A 19,710-nucleotide genomic window follows, 5' to 3' on the forward strand; every position below is an offset into this window, starting at 1 on the left:
TGCTCCCCTGGAAGAACATTTTGATAAATAGTGCCTTAAATTATTATTAAATATTATAGTTTCTGGTTTTGTGGATATAAATGGACATCATTCAGACATGAGATGAACAAACCCAATACAAGCCTATATTACAGTAGCATCTTTTTGTAGAGCACCAGAGCTCCTGGGACCCTGGGCCTGTTCATTAATCCATCCCTGCTTTTACTTATCTTACTTATTTATACAGTCACTTACCTGCATACTTATTGCTTGTATAGCATACTGAGACTACAGATACTACAGCCATATTAAGAAAGGTCAGTGGGTGGCAATTATAATACTTATAATTATAATATCCATGCTTTTGTCCGTGGCCTCATCAATGTTAAGTGAAAACATGTTATTCTTAAGCTTGTCGGACAGATTTCTTTTAACTTCTGGCGAGATGCCGTGTGTAATAAGATAGCCAAGGGCGTAAATCTGATTTAACAGTAGGGGGGGACAATAAACATAACATTTCTGAAGAGCAATTTTTGAAGGGGACACAAATAATACAGCCACAATTATACTTGTAGAGGACGTGCACACAGAGGAAAGCCTTAATACTATCATTAGTGTGGGCTAGCATGGTACCATCATCCTTCTTTTCAGTGTTTCTCTTGATTCAATGAAAAAGCTGACTAAATTAACCATATGACGACTTACTGTACTTACTTTGCGTTTTGGTGTACTGAAAAAGGATCTTATGTCCGTTTTTCTCTTCTCCGTCATTTTATCTGGGCAGCAACACAAATCTTTAACGTCAGATGTCTAAGTATAGGCCTACATTAGGTTCACCACGCGGTCCTATTATAATTATAAAATGATCTTGCTTCAACCACATAAATATTAGGTTTCGTCTGGGACAGAGGATATATATTTAACAGCAGCAAACCCACTGATCAGCCACTTAACATCATATTGAGCAGAACACAACCTGTAGATCTTCAATATTAACCCTAATATCAGTTCACAGATAACGTGGTAACGTTAGTTGCAGTGGCCAGGTGCATTTCTATCCAACAAGCTATTAAACAAGCTAGGTAACGTTACATAATATTACACTAAACATAGCGAACTTTTATGTCATGACTAATTTATTAATTACTCAGCATCATTTCTATTTGAGAAAAGAAAACATTCATCCGATGTTTAATGTGAATAAAATAGCTTTGAAGGGACAACCCTTAGATGGGGGGGGGGTCCTGACCCCCCCGACCCCCCTGGGATTTCCGCCCTTGAAGATAGCCCGCATGCTGCCTCGAGACAGACAGATGCGTGAGAGCGAGTTTATCCTCCGCTAATTTCTGACAGAAAGTGACAGGTGGACGAGCGATTGTAAACGACAGATCAAACTCGGCAATGAAGGAGCACAAGCGAATTTTTAAATCAGCCACGCGATCGGTCATCGAGGCTCGGATATCTGCTGTGGCTGTTGCCCCCGGCAAACGTGAGGTGTGTTGAATTGCTCGGACAGCTGCTTGATGACTAGGGTCTAACTCGTGCGGTGGCAGCACTTTTTTCCCGCTAGTACCATATAATATTTTCCTTGCGCACAAAGTGCAGAAACATGCTCCTGCTTGCCGGAGTTTTTGACACCAGCTTCCAAAGGGCTTTTCGTCTCTACCCACCTCCTCTATCCAAGACCAGCGCCATTTATTCTTTATGCCTTTATCGACGAGTTTGGTGTCTTCCCCTGGCTTCATAAAGTTGCGCTCCATGACTTTTCGCGTTTCGCGCTGCCAGTGTGGGAAACAAAACAAATTCGCACGTGGAGTGACAGCTGAATCAATCTGATTGGCCAAAACCCAAGACCAGCCCCTACCCTATTACCGATTGGCTGAAGTAGGCTTACTGGTGTGGTTTAGTGAAAGCGCCACTCAGATCTTGGGAATTGTCAGATCACGCGAACGCGAAACTGATTTTTTTTTCGCAGTTACATCTGTACGCCGGAAATCCGGCGTGGCGCCGGAGCGCTATCAGCCATGTTACAGACACCAAAAACTTACATCGTCAGCATCTTCAATAATACATTTTCTGTCATGTTTCATTTTTTTTTAATCGCTGTAAAAAAAAGATGGAAACGCACCTATTACCTGAAAAAATATTGGTTGTATATATCATAAAAGACCACAGACCACATGTTAATACTGATTTTTATAAAACATTTTAAACAAGAACAAATTACTGGTTACATTAATTACTGAACAATAAAAATAATATAGAGTGAAGGCTGTCAATGTATAAATTAACTGCACACATCATCACTATGCTTAACACGTTCAACAAGGCATGTTCCTCAAACAGAATTCTTAGCAGGGGAGAGTAAAACAAAATTTGAAAATCTCTCCTTAAAACCAAATCAAGGCCATGACACCCCCCTCTGCCTTACCCATTCTTATGGACCAGATGAAATTAAATATTTTCAGTTTGAGACTTTCAAGTTTAATTGATGAGAAAGAATCAGACCAGTGCAAAATGATGCTTCGATTTCAATAAATTTGTTACAAAGAGGATAAATAATGTAGTTATTGTAATGAAACTTACAAAGTCAGGTTGGTTCTACGTAGTTGACACAGGGCAGTGAAAATTCCTTTTTTTTTTTACAGCATTTTGGGCTTTGGGTGGCATTCCGCTGATACCGACATGAAGCACTTCAAAGTTCCTGATTGTGATTAATAATCTCAGCAGTGTAGTTGATCAGAGCTTCTCTCTGAATGACCCACGTCAATGCAATGCACCCCGTTATTCAAATGCAGTTCATCTCAGTCTGTGTGGGAACGCTTCTGTATGTTCAGCAGAAAAAAGCGAGGCAACAATAAGACTTTCATAATGATATTGGCTTAACTGTGTGATAGTGGTTTTTCTCTTATCATAGGTGATCAATAATCGCAGTCCTTATAGGATTAAAATCCTTGACAAAAACCCCAGTACAAAGACATTTGGGCTTGTTTAAGTCAATCTGTATCGCCAAAGTTATAGAGCGCTTGGAAGTTTAAGGCAATTTTCTATTTAGCAAACACACACTGCCATGCAGAATTGTTGGACCCCTTGGATACGTGAGCAAAAAAAAACTACAATATAAACAAGTAAGCAGCATTTTGCTTAAACATTTTGAGAAATCTAAGGTTTAAATTTTGTCAATTTTGTCTGAACAAATTCAAAAAGCAAAGTAAATATTTATCCCGTGTCACAATGATTCACACACCTGCCTTTAGTACTTTGTGCAACATACCATGCCAAGATGTGACCACTGAATCTTCTACTATAATGTTTGATGACAGCAAGGAATCTGAGACCATTCATTTGTGCAGAATATCTCAGTCCCTTCAGAGTCCTTGGTCATTCCTTGTTGACTCTCCACTTCAGCTCACCCTACAGGTTCTCAATGGCTTTTAGGTCATATGACTGGGATGGCCATTGCAAAAGCTTGATTCTTCTGTCAGTGAGACATTGGAGTGGATCTGGAGAAATACTTTGAATCATTTTCCTGCTGGAAAATTCAACCATGACCCACATTTTGGTCTAAAATCAGCTGGGCACTTGACAGACTCCATGATGCCACGTATCCTTGACATATTCCCAGGGCCTTTGGAAGCAAAAAAGCCCCACAACATCTCATATCCATCACCATTCTTAACAGTAGGGAGCAGGTTTTCTTTTCTGCATGAAAATCCTTCTAAGCCAAACCCACCTCTGGTGTGGTGTCCAAATAGCTGTATTTATTTTTTCATCTGACCATAGAACCTGGTTCCAATCAAAGCTCCAATGAGGTTGAGAAAACTCTAGGCGATGACTTGATGAGAGTAAAGGCTTTCTTCTGGCAAGCCATCCAAATAGCATGTTGGAAAGGAGATGGTGTTTCATTACAGTTTGAGACATGGTGACTCCAAGATTCTTCTTCTAGGGAGTTTAATCAGTTTCAGTTGATTTGAAATGATTAACTATTCCTATAATAGCGAATATGGGTAGTATCAGGTATGTACCATTGTCTTTATTGCCATTGTCTAATTTATGAAGGCCAAGGCATCTTTGTCTCATTTCATTTGTCTGTTCCCTGAACTTCCCCATGTTGATAGATGGGGCATGACATACTAAACAGCAGCGAGCTGCCACTTCCAATTAATTCACAATGGTAGGAAAGCTCCAAGAAGCCACTTGGATGGCACAAGACATTATATGTAATCACGAATTGCTCGCTCAGTGCGGCCAAGGCAGCTCACTGCTCTTTAGTATATCAGGGAAAACAAAGAAGTTTGGTATGTGTGTCTGCTCATATGTATACCCATTGAAAAGGAAATCAAGGATGACCACTTAAGAGTTCCAAATAATACAAGAAGTTTGAGAGACATGTTATATTTGGGAAATCATTTGTAGGACAGCCAATACTCCTGACATGTTTTTGAGGGAAAAATAAATGTTGATTTAGAAAGGTATTTCTTTAAGAAAGGTATTTCTTTTAAAAATATTACCTGGATTAAATATTTTTTGGTGTAAGATTAAGTCGATAAACAACAACGGCATTTTTTCATATACTTTTTTGCTAATCTTTACCAAGGTGTTGAATAATTCTGGAGAGCACTGTTCATTATTTACTGAGAATGCAGTCTCCGTTATGTTCTTAGTTGAACCAGTCTACTCACGTTTAAGAAGCCATCATTCTCCTTTTGGCACATATATATTGGAATATGTTTATCATAATGATCTGAGAAGAAAAGTGTACTAATAGCGGTTTAGGAGTGTCTCAGGAGGATCTCTCATGAGAGCTAATACATTCAGTTTGGTTGTTGTCTTCCACTGAAGAAATTAGAAGAAACACAAACATACACAGGCACGCACAAAACAAGTCAGCATCTGGTTTAGTCTGGGTTTTTAGAGGCAAGCGGAACCATTGGAACCTCCCACCCATATAGTTCATTCACTAGTTTCCTGATGGAGGAAGGAAGTGGGGAGAGCATTAGCCGACCTGAAGAGTGGCCTAATGGGACCTCCTAGAGGATCTGCTACTGACCTGGGAGCCGCTGGGACTGAATCACCACTCAAGACCTATGTCTCTCACAGCCTCTTCCCTACCGCAACAACAGCAGCTCATTAAGATAATTCAGCAAGGGCACCAGGCACTAGTAACACCATCTCCTGGACTGCACAAACAGCAGACACTATTCCTTTCAGTGGAATGAAGTGAGAGGCATTGCGATACAGAGCTGGAGAGGTAGAAGGTTGAGAGAGACAGAGATAATCACAGAGACTGTGATAGGGAGAAATTGAGAGATACTGAGAAAGGGGGAGAGAACTTGATCAGGAAAGAGATTTAGAGATGAGGTGTGCGCACACACAAGCCAGTTCGCTGCTCCAACTGTAAAGAAATTTACTTCACTATATTCAAATGTTTTATGCTTAAAAAATCTTGTCTAATCTAGGATTTACTTGTGTCACCAGAGGCCTGCCAGGCATCTGGCTTTTGGAAAAACCATCAGTCTCATTGACTGGGGCGTCTTCAGTGGAATAAGAACCAAAAGGCAACAATGTCAAAAAACAGAAAAATGTGTGCCAAGGCCAGTTATGCTTTTTACAGCCCATATCCCCACCCTGATTGGCTGATAATTAGAGGCTGGGGGTTGGGCAGTTTGGCAGGGAGGGGCTTTCTCAGCAGCAGCAGTGGAAGTAGTGACAGGAGCAAAAGAGGGCAACCCTCAGACATTGGCTAAATGAGCTGAAGCCAGAGACCAGCACTGGAAAAGCTCACCAGAATGTCTGTAGACTGTAAACAACAAGCTTGTTTCTTAAACATGATATTACATGTTTGTAGACAGATGCTGTTCTCTTTCAAAAAGTTGTGGACAAGCCCTCGATCTATGGAATACTGCAGTCCGCAGATCAGTGTTGTCCAATCTTGCTGTAATTTCTTTTTACGTTTTTTGCAAGCTAGCGAGGGGCAGAAGGAGATAAAAGAAGCCCTTTGCCCTCTACCCCAGAGCACACAGAGGCACAATATGTCCCAATTGGGTCTCCTGCTCAGAGCTAAAGGTTAAGTCTAGGGGCCACTAAGGCAAACTCTCGGAGAATGTTCCGTGCCACATCCACTTTGTTCTGAGCAATCATGAGTGCCCTCTTCACGTCCTCAAAAGAGTAACCCTCTCCCATGAGTTTGGCGATTTTGCCGTCTAGACACTCAGTGCTCGAGTCCAGCCCATGAGGCTTCCTCTGATGGATGTCGGGAGGGCTTTTCCGAGGAAGCGGCTTAGGGGGCCTGGCAGGAGCCTGCAAACAATCTGCTGCCACTGCACAAAAAAAAGGAACAGTGAAGTCAATGGACGATGTGGAGGCAAGAAGCTTCTTTCAAGTGGCTAAGGGGAGCTTTTCAGAAAAGGGATTTATCAATAATGGATTCATGCATTAATGTTAATTGGATTTTAAATAATTTAAAAAAGAGAAATTATTTCAATTATTTATGTCATGCAGCGTGAAATGGCCCAGAGGAGGTTGGGTTTGTTGTACCTTGGGTAGGAGGTAACTGGTCATATTCCTGGGATAGGAGTGTTCGGGATGGGAGCTTCATGTTGTCTCCTGTCAGTCTCCTCACAGGGGGCAGAGGGGCTGCGTTGCTCAGCATATCAAATACAGTGTCTGAAATCAAACAATTTAGAACTGAGGGGAACACATTATCCAACTTTAATAAACAATGATTGTAAGTAGAACATGACCTAGAATGTGCAGACAACATTGGTCTGAACATACTGTTGTACTTTTCGCTCTCTCCCAAGTAGACACACAGATTCTCTTGAACAATAATTTTTCTTGAGGTATTATAGTTATAGATGTTTGTGTGGATTTAAAAAAGGAACACTTGAAAGGGAAGCGGCGTTGATTGTTGGATATGTATTGGCTGTAGATTTTGAGCTAACAAAAGGAAGAAAAAAAAAAGACCAACCATAACAGGCAGCATAGCCCTTTTACAATATACTACTAGCTACCCAGAGGTCAGGAGAATTAAGTTTCAGTCAGACAATTTTTTAACAATACCGTTCACCTTTATTTAATCAGGGCAAACACATTGTACATTTAGTTCACCCACAATTTTTTTTTATATACACAGTTTTGTTACACATGCTACGTCATGCTTATGTTCTCTATTGTTTTCTCCAATTGTTCTTACTCTTCTTAAATAAAGGCCCATTCCACCTTTTCATATATAATATAAAGAAAACAAGGTCAACACTGAAATATACTATGGGCAGTGTGGTATACAGTATCAAATAGTTTAAGCGTAAAAGCTGCTGTGAGCATTGCAATTAGATTCCATGATTTAAAACAGACAAATATGGTCTGGACATAATCAGCTTTACACTCAAAAGACCAAAAGGCTCAATATCTGTAAAATAATTCAATGTTGAGCTTCATCTTCTTTACTAATTTAGCAACATGTGTTTGAATGATAACCTCTCTGATGTCCACTCCAGAACCTTGACCTTTTTCTGATGTAACCACTGGAGGGTCAACTTGGCCTTGTGCTTAGGGTCATTGCTGGGCTGGAAAGTCCAAGAGCATCCCATGCACCGCTTTCATGCAGATCAATGCAAATTGTCTGCCAGTATTTTCAGATAACATGCTGCATTCATCTTGCCATCGATTTTCACAAGATTCCCCATGCCTTCAGAGCTCACCACCCCCCAAAACATCAGTGAGACACCACCATGCTTCACAGTGGGAATGGTATTCTGTTCACTATAGGCCTTGTTGATCCCTCCCCAAATATAGCGCTTATGATTGTGACCATTAAGCTCTATTTTGGTCTCATCACTCATAATTACAGTGTGCCAGAAGCTGTGAGCTGTTATTGTGGCATTGATGCAGTAAAGGCTTCTTTCTGGCAATTTGACCTTGTAGCAAATTTTTGTTCAATAATCGGTGTAGTGATAAACAACCACACCATCTTGTTCCAGAGCAGCCTGTATTTCTCCTGAGGTTAACATATGGGTTTTTCTTTGTATCCCGAACAATTCATCTGGCCGTTTTGGCTGAAATCTTTCTTGGTCTACCTGACCGTGGCTTGGTATCAAGACATCCCTGAATTTTCCACTTCTTAATAAGCGATTCAACAGTACTGACTGGCATTTGCAAGGCTTTGGATATCTTTTTATATCATTTTCTATCTTTATAAAGTTCCATTACCTTGTTAAGCTAGTCTTTTAACAGTTATTTTCTGCTCCCCATGGCTCAGTATCTAGCCTGCTCAGTGAGAGCTAAAAAACTCTGACTATTTATACAAAGACACTAATTGCAATTTAAAAAGCCACAGGTGTGGGAAATTCAACTTTAATTGCCATTTTCACCTGTGTGTGTCACCTTGTGTGTCTGTATCAAGGCCAAAAAATCAAGGGTATGTAAACTTTTGATCAGGGCCTTCTGGATGATTTCTGTTATCATTATGATTTAAAAAGGAGCCAAACAACTGTGACAATAAAGGGCATCATATGATCACTATCCTTAAATAAATTAGTTTTTTTACACGATCAGTCCTATTTTCAAAATCAATGCCACAATTTCACAATTCCTGCCAGGGTACGCAAACTTATGAACACAACTGTACTTAATAGGGACAAGTTTTATTAAAGGATAGTGGAATAGTGATATGGTGAAGGCAAATCTGTGGAGATCAGTGTGATAAAACCTCTGCCAATAGGGCTATATTCTTCAGGGTTAGCAGTGTTATGACTCAACCAGATCTTGGCAGTCAAACTGATTTGCTATTGTGTTTGCAGGGAAAAGCCAGCTTACCAGGGGTTAGCAGGAAGTGGTCATGTCCTGAGGCAGGCCGGGGAGCTCGTGAGCAGGAGGGGGACGAAGAGAGCTCTGTAAAGCTGTGTCTGATAGGCGGAAGGGGAGGCGGTTGCGAGGGAGGATGGTTGTTGAAAAGATCCTCTGTTGCTGAGACACAAGTGAGAGCATGAGCAGATGATGACTGAGCACATATTGAGCTCTTGGTCCAAATCAGCCTGTCATTTATACACAACCTCCACTAGGGGGAGACAAGCACCATTCCCACAAACACATCATCACTAGCTAATTTATGTCAGTGGTGCTATAAGTCAGCACTGCATGCAATCGTGTCGTCTGATTGGGTTTTGTCAGCTATGTATCTTTTAAAAGTAAGTTTACTGCATTCATGTCTACACAACTGTAAATAACCTTTAAGTGGGGCATAGTGACAAAGCATGATCAGATTTAATACTGGCCAAATGTAGCTCCTGGAGGGCCATGTGTCTGCTGTTTTGTTATTCTCTTACAATGCATGTAATGCACCTTGAATACCATGTGAGGGGAGTTCATACCTCATCAATTACATCAACTGACAAATCCAGTACAAGGAATGTAAACCCGGGAACATACAACTATTTTGAGTTTGACGCGCATGTAAATACCTTATTCTTTACTGACACTGAATAATGTATTTACAACTAACGGAGATAATCCACTTGAGCACAACACTGGTCATTGATAAAACGTGTAATGATTTATGACAATGTGACACGATAAATGTCAAAAGATGTATTCTGTGACATTATATTAAATATTAGTTTGTTTTAGTCATTTACTTTATTAATGTACCTTTCTTTAACCAGAAAAAGCCCATTAGGAAAGAGTATTTATTTCAAAGGGAGACCTGCCCAAGAAAGCAGCAGCAATCTATACAATATATAACACACAACAACCAGAAAACATTTACACTCTGAACAAAGTCATCAGAGTTAGAAAACCATTGAGATAGACTAACACACTGAGCCGTAGCATATATTGTAGGCTATTCCATGCCACTGGGGCACAATAGAAAAGGGCAATATTGCCTCAGTAAAGGCTCTGGGGACATTAAGTACCAGCTATTTTGTAGATCTTGTCTGTTAACTGATAGCGGTGATGATGAGCAAGCTAGAGAGGTAGTGTAGGAGTTCACCTAGAAGAGCTTTGGAAATTAACAATGTGTTAACTGTCCATGCATATGAAGCAAGCTCCAAAGTGACTGAGCATTTGTAACAAATCATAGAAAAGTCCAGTCTCAGTAACACAAAAGTGGCTGAATGCATAAACAATAAGTCACCATAATCAATTATAGAGAGAACAATGTCTTTTCCTTTTTGTTAGAATAGGAAGCAAGCTATATTACGGAAATAAAACAACAATTTCAGTTTTAAGCTTCCTCACAACATAATCCATATAAACTTTAATGGACAGTATGTCATCTACTGAAACTGAACAACTAGGTATATGTGGGATTAAACCTTCCTAATAGAAGTGCCTTTGGATAAGAAAGAGCACGCTCTGTAAAGTAAATTATTTTGGGGTTTTAATGTATGTATTCAAATCCTGTTCACGGCAATTTAGAGAGTCTTGCAGTGACTGAAAGACAGTTTGAAGCTCTTTAACAGCCCTGAAACTGAGATGGAGCATTTTAGTAAATGACTGTATCATCTGCATACAAATGCAACTTGCTTTTTGATTTTTATTAGGATCCCCATTAGTTGCAGCCAAACAACAGCTATTCCTCCCAACATCCCATTAATCAAAATTGAGAACAGCACAAGAGCAAAAATGGATCCCTGCGAGACACGTCTATAGGAGGCTAGACACGTTGTGGTCTGTCAGCAAGGCAATTCCAAAAGCAATGGTGAAGCGCCTTCACTGGGACCATTGTTTCTGAGTCAGGCAAACAAGAGCTTGTGGTCAACTAAATCAAAGCTCTTTGTTAAATCAACAAACAAAGCAGCCCACCCCTGTTTTTTTAATCAAGTGTATTTATCATATAATTTGCCATTGCTGTAGTTATAGTATGCTATGCCCCAACCATGAAACCAAACCCAGCAGAACCCAGATGCTCAGCATCTTAGGACTGTAATTCTAGTCCCAAGGTCTTGTAATGTTTTTTTATATTATAACTGATAACCAGCATGGACACATTACTTTTAGTTAATGGTTGATGCAGCATGTTGGCTATTAGCCAATCATTTTTGTCTAAGAGTTAAAAGCATGTGAATGCCTCTGATTGGTTTTAACGACTTAACTGGTACAGCAACTTCCCACCTCATACCTACATGGTTATGAACAAAGAATTAAAAAAGAATGATTGTGGTTGAGCATCTACTCAGTTTCAAGTGTAACAAAATGTAATAGAATTTCATGTCAGTTGACTTATGAACAAAACTAATTTCATAGTGGCAATATTAAAATTGTGGAAAGGTAAGTCGGTCACACTTGTTTTTCATCGTCATCAAATTAAGATACATTTCGCAAGTAAAAACGTATGTAAAAACCTAAAGAATTTTGGGCTTCCAGGACCAGAGTTAACTTCCCTGACGTAGTATTTCAAAATTAACAAAAAATCTTAAACCTGCACAGTCCTGACACAGACAAACTGGCAGGGGTGAGCAGGGGTGGGTGAAAGACTTGCTACCTTGAGGGGGAAGTAGAATGTCGTAGTCAGAGGGCGTCCTGTTGTGATATGGGCAGAGGGCGGCGCGAGTTGCCCCTGAGAGCAATGTTCCTGATTCAAATTGGCAACCTGAGAAACACAAGGATAGGTTAACGTGAACGGTAATGGCAGGCAATGAGCCCATAGACACGACGCCAAAACGTTATTTAAGACTGGGATATCCCCTTTCCCTGTCCACTGGGGTTGATTCAGTCAATACACAGAAACCAGAAGGGATTTGTGTCAAATCATGGAGTTAATGATGAAAGCGACAAAAATGAGCCCTTAGCATTAAGTGTCAACCTGAATTTCTTTCACATGGAACCCCCAGTAATTTGAAGAGCCGACTAAATTAAGTAGAGAACTTGACTTCACCACTTGGTGGTGCTGTCTGGCAGCTGTCCACACATTCTGTATCAAGTTTTGCTGAACAGGCTTTCATCTTTACCATTCTCAGAGGGCTTGAGCTTCTTTTCCTCTGCTGAAGAGTCTGATGAGCCATTTTCAAGATTTCTGAAAAGAGAATAAATAAAAAAGAAATACGTAGTTTTCTTAAATTGTTGTTTGTCCATACATCAACTGAGACTGTTTAGTGTCTTGAATGTTAATTATAAGTGAATGGTCTTGTGTAAAGATACCTCAATGAAGGGGCCATGAGGACAACATAATAAATGCCTTATACGGTACTGTTGTGAATCCCAAAAAATTATGTTAGCATCAAATCGTCACCTTACTAAAATAATGGCCTAAGTAATTTTTGGACAAAATGATTTTCTTTCCTAAATCTTCTCCTCATGGTGCTGGCCACCTCTGGTAAAATTGCCTACATCCTCAGTTGAACAGGTCATGTGATTCTACACCTTTAGTATAATGGCCTATGTGAAGAGTATGTCAGTATTTGGTTCAGTTTTTTGTGTTTTCTGAAAAATCTGAAAGAATTACCTGGGCCATTATTTTAGTAAGGTGACGAAATGTACCACTGTTATGCAATACAATGTTAGTTGCCGTATTGCAGTGATATTCTTTAAATAAATGGTGGTCAGGGAAAATCTGTCTCATTTCCTGGTTCCTCTTATTTGTTTCTAATTTTCACTGTCCAAACGTACAACAGTGTTCACTCACAACTCCATAGCTTTGTCATGATCTCAGCTTTCATTCTCATTCATATCCTTCTGCTGAGCATAAAGTGGCTTCACATCTACAAATTGTTATTGAGTTGTTGTAATTTCATTTTTTAAATCAATGTATGTTTGTCCTAGAAAGATGGAATGCCACAGCTTGACAGACTGTCTGATCAGCAAATTAGCTTAAGGCAGGCCTCGCAGGCCTTCAATGGCTGTGGATATTGTAACCCTATACCCCAGCATCATCCAAGGCATAGAGAAGCATGGCTGTCTACTGCAATAATCACAAAACAAATTGGCGGAAATTAAGCTGATTTATAACCAACATTACCTCGCAACCCCATAAAAACCCAGTTGAATGTTGAATACTTTATACCTACAGTCACCATTGAAGGGGACTTTACATCTAAGAGGATTATACCACACAGCCCTCTAGTTGTTGCTGTACAATAAAACAGGTTCATATTTGCTGACAAATAGAAACAATCCAGCTTAATCCAGTCATTCATTCTTTCTAATGTTACTCCTACAAGCTTGAACCAATGTATATTTTGATGGGTTTTTTGTTATTCCCAAGGGGGGACCATATTCCCCACATAATGCACTATTTGGAACCAGAGCTCTGTTTTCCCTGGTTAAACATCATCCTCTGTTTAGGAAATAAGGGGCCATTTGGGATATACTGTCTGCATTGCTACCTGTTAGGGATCCACACCGAGATGCAGACTGGAGGCTGGGACAGACACACCGGGTGGGATGAAGGGATCTTATACTCATCGTCAACTCGCTCTGTCGTTCCTCTGGCTCTCTCCAAGCTGACTGTATTGAAGGGGTTGAGGGGTCTGCGAGACAAAGCATATTGATCATATTTGAAAAACATGCAGGGTTTAACAGTAAGAAATCCACTGCACTTTTTCTTTAGTCATAAACTACATGACATCATATGTACACAACCTGCAAGTATAAAACTAAAATAGTGTATAATAAAATGCTATCCTACTTAACACAAATACTATGAATTTGTATTGCCAGCCTAGGCATAGAACTCAAATTGTTTATAGTGGAATGTGTTTAGACTTTCTCGGGATAATACTTTTGGTCAAATTAGCTTTCCTAATAGCCAGTTAACAATAAAACTTTAAGAAATGAATTTGTTAACATCTGCCAACATTGGGGTGTTTTGATCATACAAACATAAATGCAATTAATTGGCATGCAGTAGCAGTGATGAATTCTGAGAATTTCAGCAAAACTCAAAAGTTGCTGTTGACCACTTGTTACTGATTCAAAGATAATCTACAATGCACATGGGTCATAAGGCATGTCATTGTGAAAAAGTCAAATTGTCTTGATATCACCAACATTTCCCACATTGCCCTATTATGTATAAATAAACAACACACCCCTGTATTCAGAAGACCTGGCTCTTTTGGAGCTTCTTCTGCCTTCTTCTAGCCTGTGTACACTAGATGGTGACACCATTGCTCATGTCCAAAGTCTGGGCTTCTCAACTGACTTAAAGTTATCCTTTAAAAAGCATGTTGAGTTACTTTCGAAATTGAGAATCACATTTTGCTTTTTATCTATGACTGTCACTAAACAGCAGAAAATAATTAATTAATTAATTAGACAATATTGAAAGGGCCTGGAAATGCCATGTTATTTCAGCCACTGGACACAGTTTATCATAGCAAACTACTCTCTATTATGGGCAACTGGTGCAGTACACATCATTTTATTCTTCATGTCTTACATAAACCTCCATTGTGACGCATATTTTCCTGACATACAAACATGGAAGACATCTGACCCGATCTCAGGGTTGCCTTATTCTGAGTTAAGAATATCTACTCTTAGTTATATTCCACCTTACTTGTCTCCAAAACTCTCTAAAATTGAATACATTTGTGCTTCTGCCACCATACAGATAAAAGTGTGCAGACCGTTTTCACTGAATAATGTGTTTTCAGCTGTCTAAAGCCTTGAATGCATCTCATCTGCTGGAGCCTTGAAGTACATCGAACTTTGTAGTCCAGACCAACACTTGTGTCATTCATCTTTTTTTTATTGATGGTTGTTTTGCTTTTCAAGTTCTTTGAAATCTCTTTACTTGTCTGTATTTACTTTGAGCTGCCAAGTATGGCTTTGCTGTCACTGCTACTACTACAATTATATTTGAATTATGAATACATTTTCATTTAGCCAGCCACAGATATGCGAAGACAGGCACTAAGATAAATGCAATTGCAAATGCAAAAGGATGACTATTCTGAAACTGTTGACAGAGCATTAACACACAAAATCAACAGGAAGATTCAGAATAATTTGAGCTTGTGTAAGAAACAGCATATTTGTTTGTGTGTGTGTTGCCAAATCAAAGTACTCTAGAAAGGCAGTTTCACCCTGTGGCCTCACGGTTCATGTTCAAAAGCCAACATGATACACAATCTTTACTGCACTATTGCCCCTAACATCCACTGGGCAATACAATCCAAATCAAATCAAATCAATTTATCAGCCAAAAGGAAATGCAACATTCTGCACCCAACAATCACAGAACCACTCTCAATCATGACTGGAACCTACAGCCGTCATATCAAACCAATAGCACAAGGCCAAGTGTTTCAGCTGAATAAAAGAGTGCAAGAGTGGAGAGTCAGTAACATTGGTTGGAGTCATTTCTTATGTCAACCCAGTCCAATCAGGAAGTACATTGAAATGAAAAATTAACAAAAGGTTCAACAAAAGGTTTATGAGGATTAAATTCACAAACACAATAAACATCACGTTCTTCATGAACAGACTGCACAGAAAATGGAACTGATCGTACCCCTTGTTTGAGAACATAAGTGCAGTTCTTTTCATAGACAACTGATGCATGTGTGCAAACAAATCTTGCCAATAGAGAATTGTGCATGTTTATTGTGGTGATAGACTTACTTATGGCTGCAGGTGAGACTAGGCAACGGAGGAGAATGTCTGGGAGGAGGGACGTCGTACTCGTCGCTGACATTGAGACCATTCGAGGAAGGCTGCAGACAGACAGACCAAGAGACAGAAAGGACTAAAACATTAGTATGAAGTGCACAAGAACAAAGTAAATACATCATGTCTAAATGCTGGATGGATACTGCAGACATCCATTTTGCTTCAAAACATTCTCAGTGAACAGACTCTGACCAGGACATTTGTCAATAAGAGGCAATTAAGTTAGGTATTCCAACTTTTATAATCAGGGTTGTAATTGTGATTTTGTTCGCTAAGATATCACACCACGGTAAATGCTGAAATATGACGGCTTAAACTTTAATAGTCCATTGTGCCATGAGCATTCTTATCGAATTCCGGTTCCGATTCCAATATTTTTGGGTGAGAATAAATTAATTTATATGAAATTAAAAAATATTATTTCTTATAAGGAATGATCAACAAAAACAATTAAAAACCAAACCTATTTAAATAAATAGTACAAAAAATGTCAACTCATCTGTGTTAGAGAATGGAGAGAGAACGGAGATGAGGCATACATTAGGCTGTCTGGCTAAGTGGGCTTTCAAGTTTTAAAGAAATAAATAACCAACAAGCTGGGTAGATTACATTAATTTACTCACAGACCAGTTGGTAGGTTATATATATATATATATATATATATATATATATATATATATATATATATATATATATTACAGTAAACTAGCTAGCTAGGTGTCTTAGTATAGTATGTTCACTTTAGCTAGCTAGCTTGCCACCAGTCAGTACCCTCCACGTTGGCTAGCTTGCAGTATATTGATGTCTATTGACAATAAATTGATGTGCTAAATTTGAGGATTAATATTCGACTATAACTCTAATATTAAAAATAAGGAATGCAATTTGAATAGTATTACAGAGGAAGAGTTACAGCCCTACTGTGTTTTGTGTACCTGAGCGTGAGACGTTACTGTGGCTGGAACTGGGAGACCGCAACTTTTATGGACCGTAAAATGTGCGACCGAAATGCACGTGTCTTTTCAATTACACGGTTCTTGGAAATTTGGAACCGGTTCTTGATAGCCAACCCTACCTTAAACTGCAGACTGCACAGTCCCTTACATCTAAAACCATCCATCTGCTCTTTAATCCTTTCCACAACAAAGGTGGGGTTTTTTTTCTTCTAAAATACATTTAAACCATGCTGCAGCATTAAGTGATTGGAGGCGGTGACATAGACCACTGGACGCACCCAGGCCACATACGCAGATTTTCCTAAATGATAAAAATTACTACAGAACAAATGCAATTGACTAAGCCAGACATTGCCTGAATGCTGCACTGAAACACTGGCTAAAGGTGGACTACTCACAACCATATCTACTGTTTCCTCTGGATGTTGCTTTCTACAAACAATCCTTTTAAAAGCTTGAAGTGCCCAGTAATTGGCATTATTAAACCTGACAAGGCAAGGCAGGCAAGCCGGAACACAGCCTAAGAAACCTACATGGGTCACTCAGTATCTAGATGCCATTCAGACCAGGTCAATGACGGGAAGCTAGCAGATAGGGTTGTGGTGAATAGAGATTAAAAGAGAGAACAGACAAACATAATTCTTTATTTAAGCATTGGCAAGCAAAGGAAAAAGGGGTATATTACAATTCTAGACACTGCAGGAGTAATAGGAAAAAGAGGTGTGAGGTTTTGCCTCAAAACTGGACACAAATTTCAAATAGAACATTTTGAGGAAAAGAAGGACAACTGCCAAACAACTGTATTGGAATTAAGCCTTTACCCCTAGTATATACATCAAGCAAAGTAGCTCAGCTGTACAGAGAGAACCTGTGATCTATAAGGAAAGCTGTCTGAGTGACCTTATGATTGAGCCAGCAGTTGCCATGGCAATTATTTAATCTACCCATGTGATCCTGTTTTAACAAGGATATCAATGTAAAGTCACCTCCAAATCATTTTGAGACAATGTTTTCTGCAACAGCTATTAAGGTTAATTATGAATCAAAAATGATCCATTGTGGAACACACAAGAGATTGAATACCCACAGCCATATTAACCTGACTCAGCAAGACTGACTTAAGCTGGCGGAGCTAATGAAAGCTGCTTTACTGTACTGAGTGGGGAGTGCATCTCAGTAAATCACAGATTCTGATGAATATGCAAATAGCTGATCAGGCTACAGATTAAGGGGTTATCCAGCTCAATTGACTAGGTACTGGCATTTTATTCTGTACTACAAAAATATTGGGATAATATTAAAACCATGTTCCACTGAAAATATATGCGACAGAAAAAAAAAAGACTGAAAAAAAGAAAAAACTGTTCAAATTCATCAAGCCTTTCACAAAGAACCTTTTGTATGTTCCAATACAATGCATTCAATAGGACATAAATGCAATTGGTTAAATTAGCTAGTACACAACACTTGCAAGAAAAGTAACTTCAGTGGTACTGTATGTAGTGAAACAATTACGTTATGTACAGCCAAATTTAAGAATAGTGTGAACAGGGTAGTAGTTGCTAAGTAACAGATCAGAAAAAAAAGGAAATGTTTTTCTCCATGTTTAAATAGATGTGAAAGAGCAGAAGTGCTTTGCTTGAAGTGAATTGAGTGATACTGAAAGTATTCATGCTTCCAAATTAAGAGAAAATTAAGGCTTCCAGACACTTCAACCTTAATGGTTTTGGGCACTGGAGCTCTAGTTTATTTGTATTCTTTGACTATTTGAATTAAAATAAATATTTTTCCAGCATAGAGACCTGTTAGGCAGTTGAGCCATAATCAGCCTAAGAATCTGTCATTATGCAATCTTCTATTTCAAATCAAAATCTACTCATCCATGTATTCCTCAGAATATCCCACAATCACTACTCTCTTACCGCAAAAAAGGTTCCAATCAAAAGAGGCTTCACAATTTCAACCACTGTTACTGTGGAAAGCAGCCCAATCAACTCCCACATCAGTACACATCACTGTCACAGTGAAGCTGATGGTCGATGACTGAAAGATCACAACTGACCGGCGAAACGGTACGCAGGAATCAGTCAAATGTCACAGCTGAATGTACAAAACGATTTTCAAATATTTTACATGAAAGTGGGAGCACATTTTTTGTTGTTGTTCTTCCTGGAAAGCAACTTCAAATCAGGAAAGCAAAATCCCAAGGGGTTACATAATTAGCAATAGATGCTAATAAAAACTATAGATGCTCACCTTGGGACACTCCATGAAAGCCTCTGTCCTGGGTTGCGAGCGCCCAATGTCAGCATCTGGCAATGGGAAGCTAAGTGGTCTTCCATTGACGTGAGAGGGTGCGGAGTTGGCCAGCTTGGGGGAGCGGTCAGACCCAGTAGCAGTCCTGTGGGGGTCCACCATGGGCGTCTCTTTGGGGCACCAGGCTTCAGTGGCTAGCACAGGGTCAGAGGGCACAGCGCCACTGGAAGCAGAGACCCAGGAAACACGCCCGTCTGGTGGGATGGGTGGTGGACGTTCAGGAGGTGGTGGGGGCGGAGGGTCCCTCTGGGGGGGCGGGGGGGCAGGCAGAGGTTTGTTTTGCTTTCGGTCCATCCCTGGAGAGGACTGTAGAAGGCAGACATGACATAAAAATAAGTAATAAAGCAGACTTCAATCAATCCCCATCAATGATCTGTATTTTATAAAGCCTTTTTAAGGACAGTTGTTGCAAATTGCTTTATAGACACCTGGCAGAAACCTAGTAGCAAGGAAAAGCTCCCCAAAAGGCAGAATCTAGGAAGAAACCTGGAGAGGAACCTGTAGCTAGAGATTTTGGAGTACAGGTGTCTATTAAGCATAGGTTGTTTACCAACCATACAGATACTGGTAGTACCAACCACCATGAGAAACATCCACACCCTGAAATTACCTTTGGAGAGCCGGAGGGGCTTGCAGAGGGGGATCGAATGACACCTTTTTGGATAAGGTCCAGGCGTGGAGGTACAGGGGGCAGGCTAAGGTGCTGGATGCTCTGGGACTCTGCGTGGGCTTTCCTCCTCTGGGCCACAGGGGAGGAGTTTGGCGAGATAACGGGCGAGTTTGGCCATTCAGAACACTGCTGATAAATATACAGTGAAAAACAATGTGTTGTAAACACTGAAAC

The 19,710-nt window shown here is 39.8% G+C and overlaps 1 protein-coding gene across 3 annotated transcripts in view; it reads right to left on the bottom strand.

Annotated features, from left to right (window-relative positions):
* Positions 1-2,156: 2,156 nt before the first annotated feature.
* The window catches only part of cblb (Cbl proto-oncogene B, E3 ubiquitin protein ligase), a 124,141-nt gene continuing 106,587 nt past the window's right edge, over positions 2,157-19,710 (bottom strand). Inside the window, exons 11-19 of one of the 3 annotated variants that reach the window (XM_010901758.5) lie at positions 19,477-19,662; positions 18,807-19,172; positions 15,547-15,638; positions 13,305-13,448; positions 11,931-11,995; positions 11,465-11,572; positions 8,797-8,946; positions 6,517-6,645; positions 2,157-6,299 (exon numbers count right to left, since the gene is read on the bottom strand). In XM_010901758.5, the coding sequence (XP_010900060.2) occupies positions 6,040-6,299; positions 6,517-6,645; positions 8,797-8,946; positions 11,465-11,572; positions 11,931-11,995; positions 13,305-13,448; positions 15,547-15,638; positions 18,807-19,172; positions 19,477-19,662 (1,500 nt within the window). In that variant the 3' untranslated portion in view covers positions 2,157-6,039. Of the gene's footprint in view, positions 6,300-6,516; positions 6,646-8,796; positions 8,947-11,464; positions 11,573-11,930; positions 11,996-13,304; positions 13,449-15,546; positions 15,639-18,806; positions 19,173-19,476; positions 19,666-19,710 lie in introns of all 3 variants that reach the window. The other 2 variants (XM_010901759.5, XM_010901757.5) reach the window with 2 other exon arrangements.

This window comes from Esox lucius, chromosome 7 (assembly GCF_011004845.1).
Source record: "Esox lucius isolate fEsoLuc1 chromosome 7, fEsoLuc1.pri, whole genome shotgun sequence".
Taxonomy (NCBI): domain Eukaryota; kingdom Metazoa; phylum Chordata; class Actinopteri; order Esociformes; family Esocidae; genus Esox; species Esox lucius.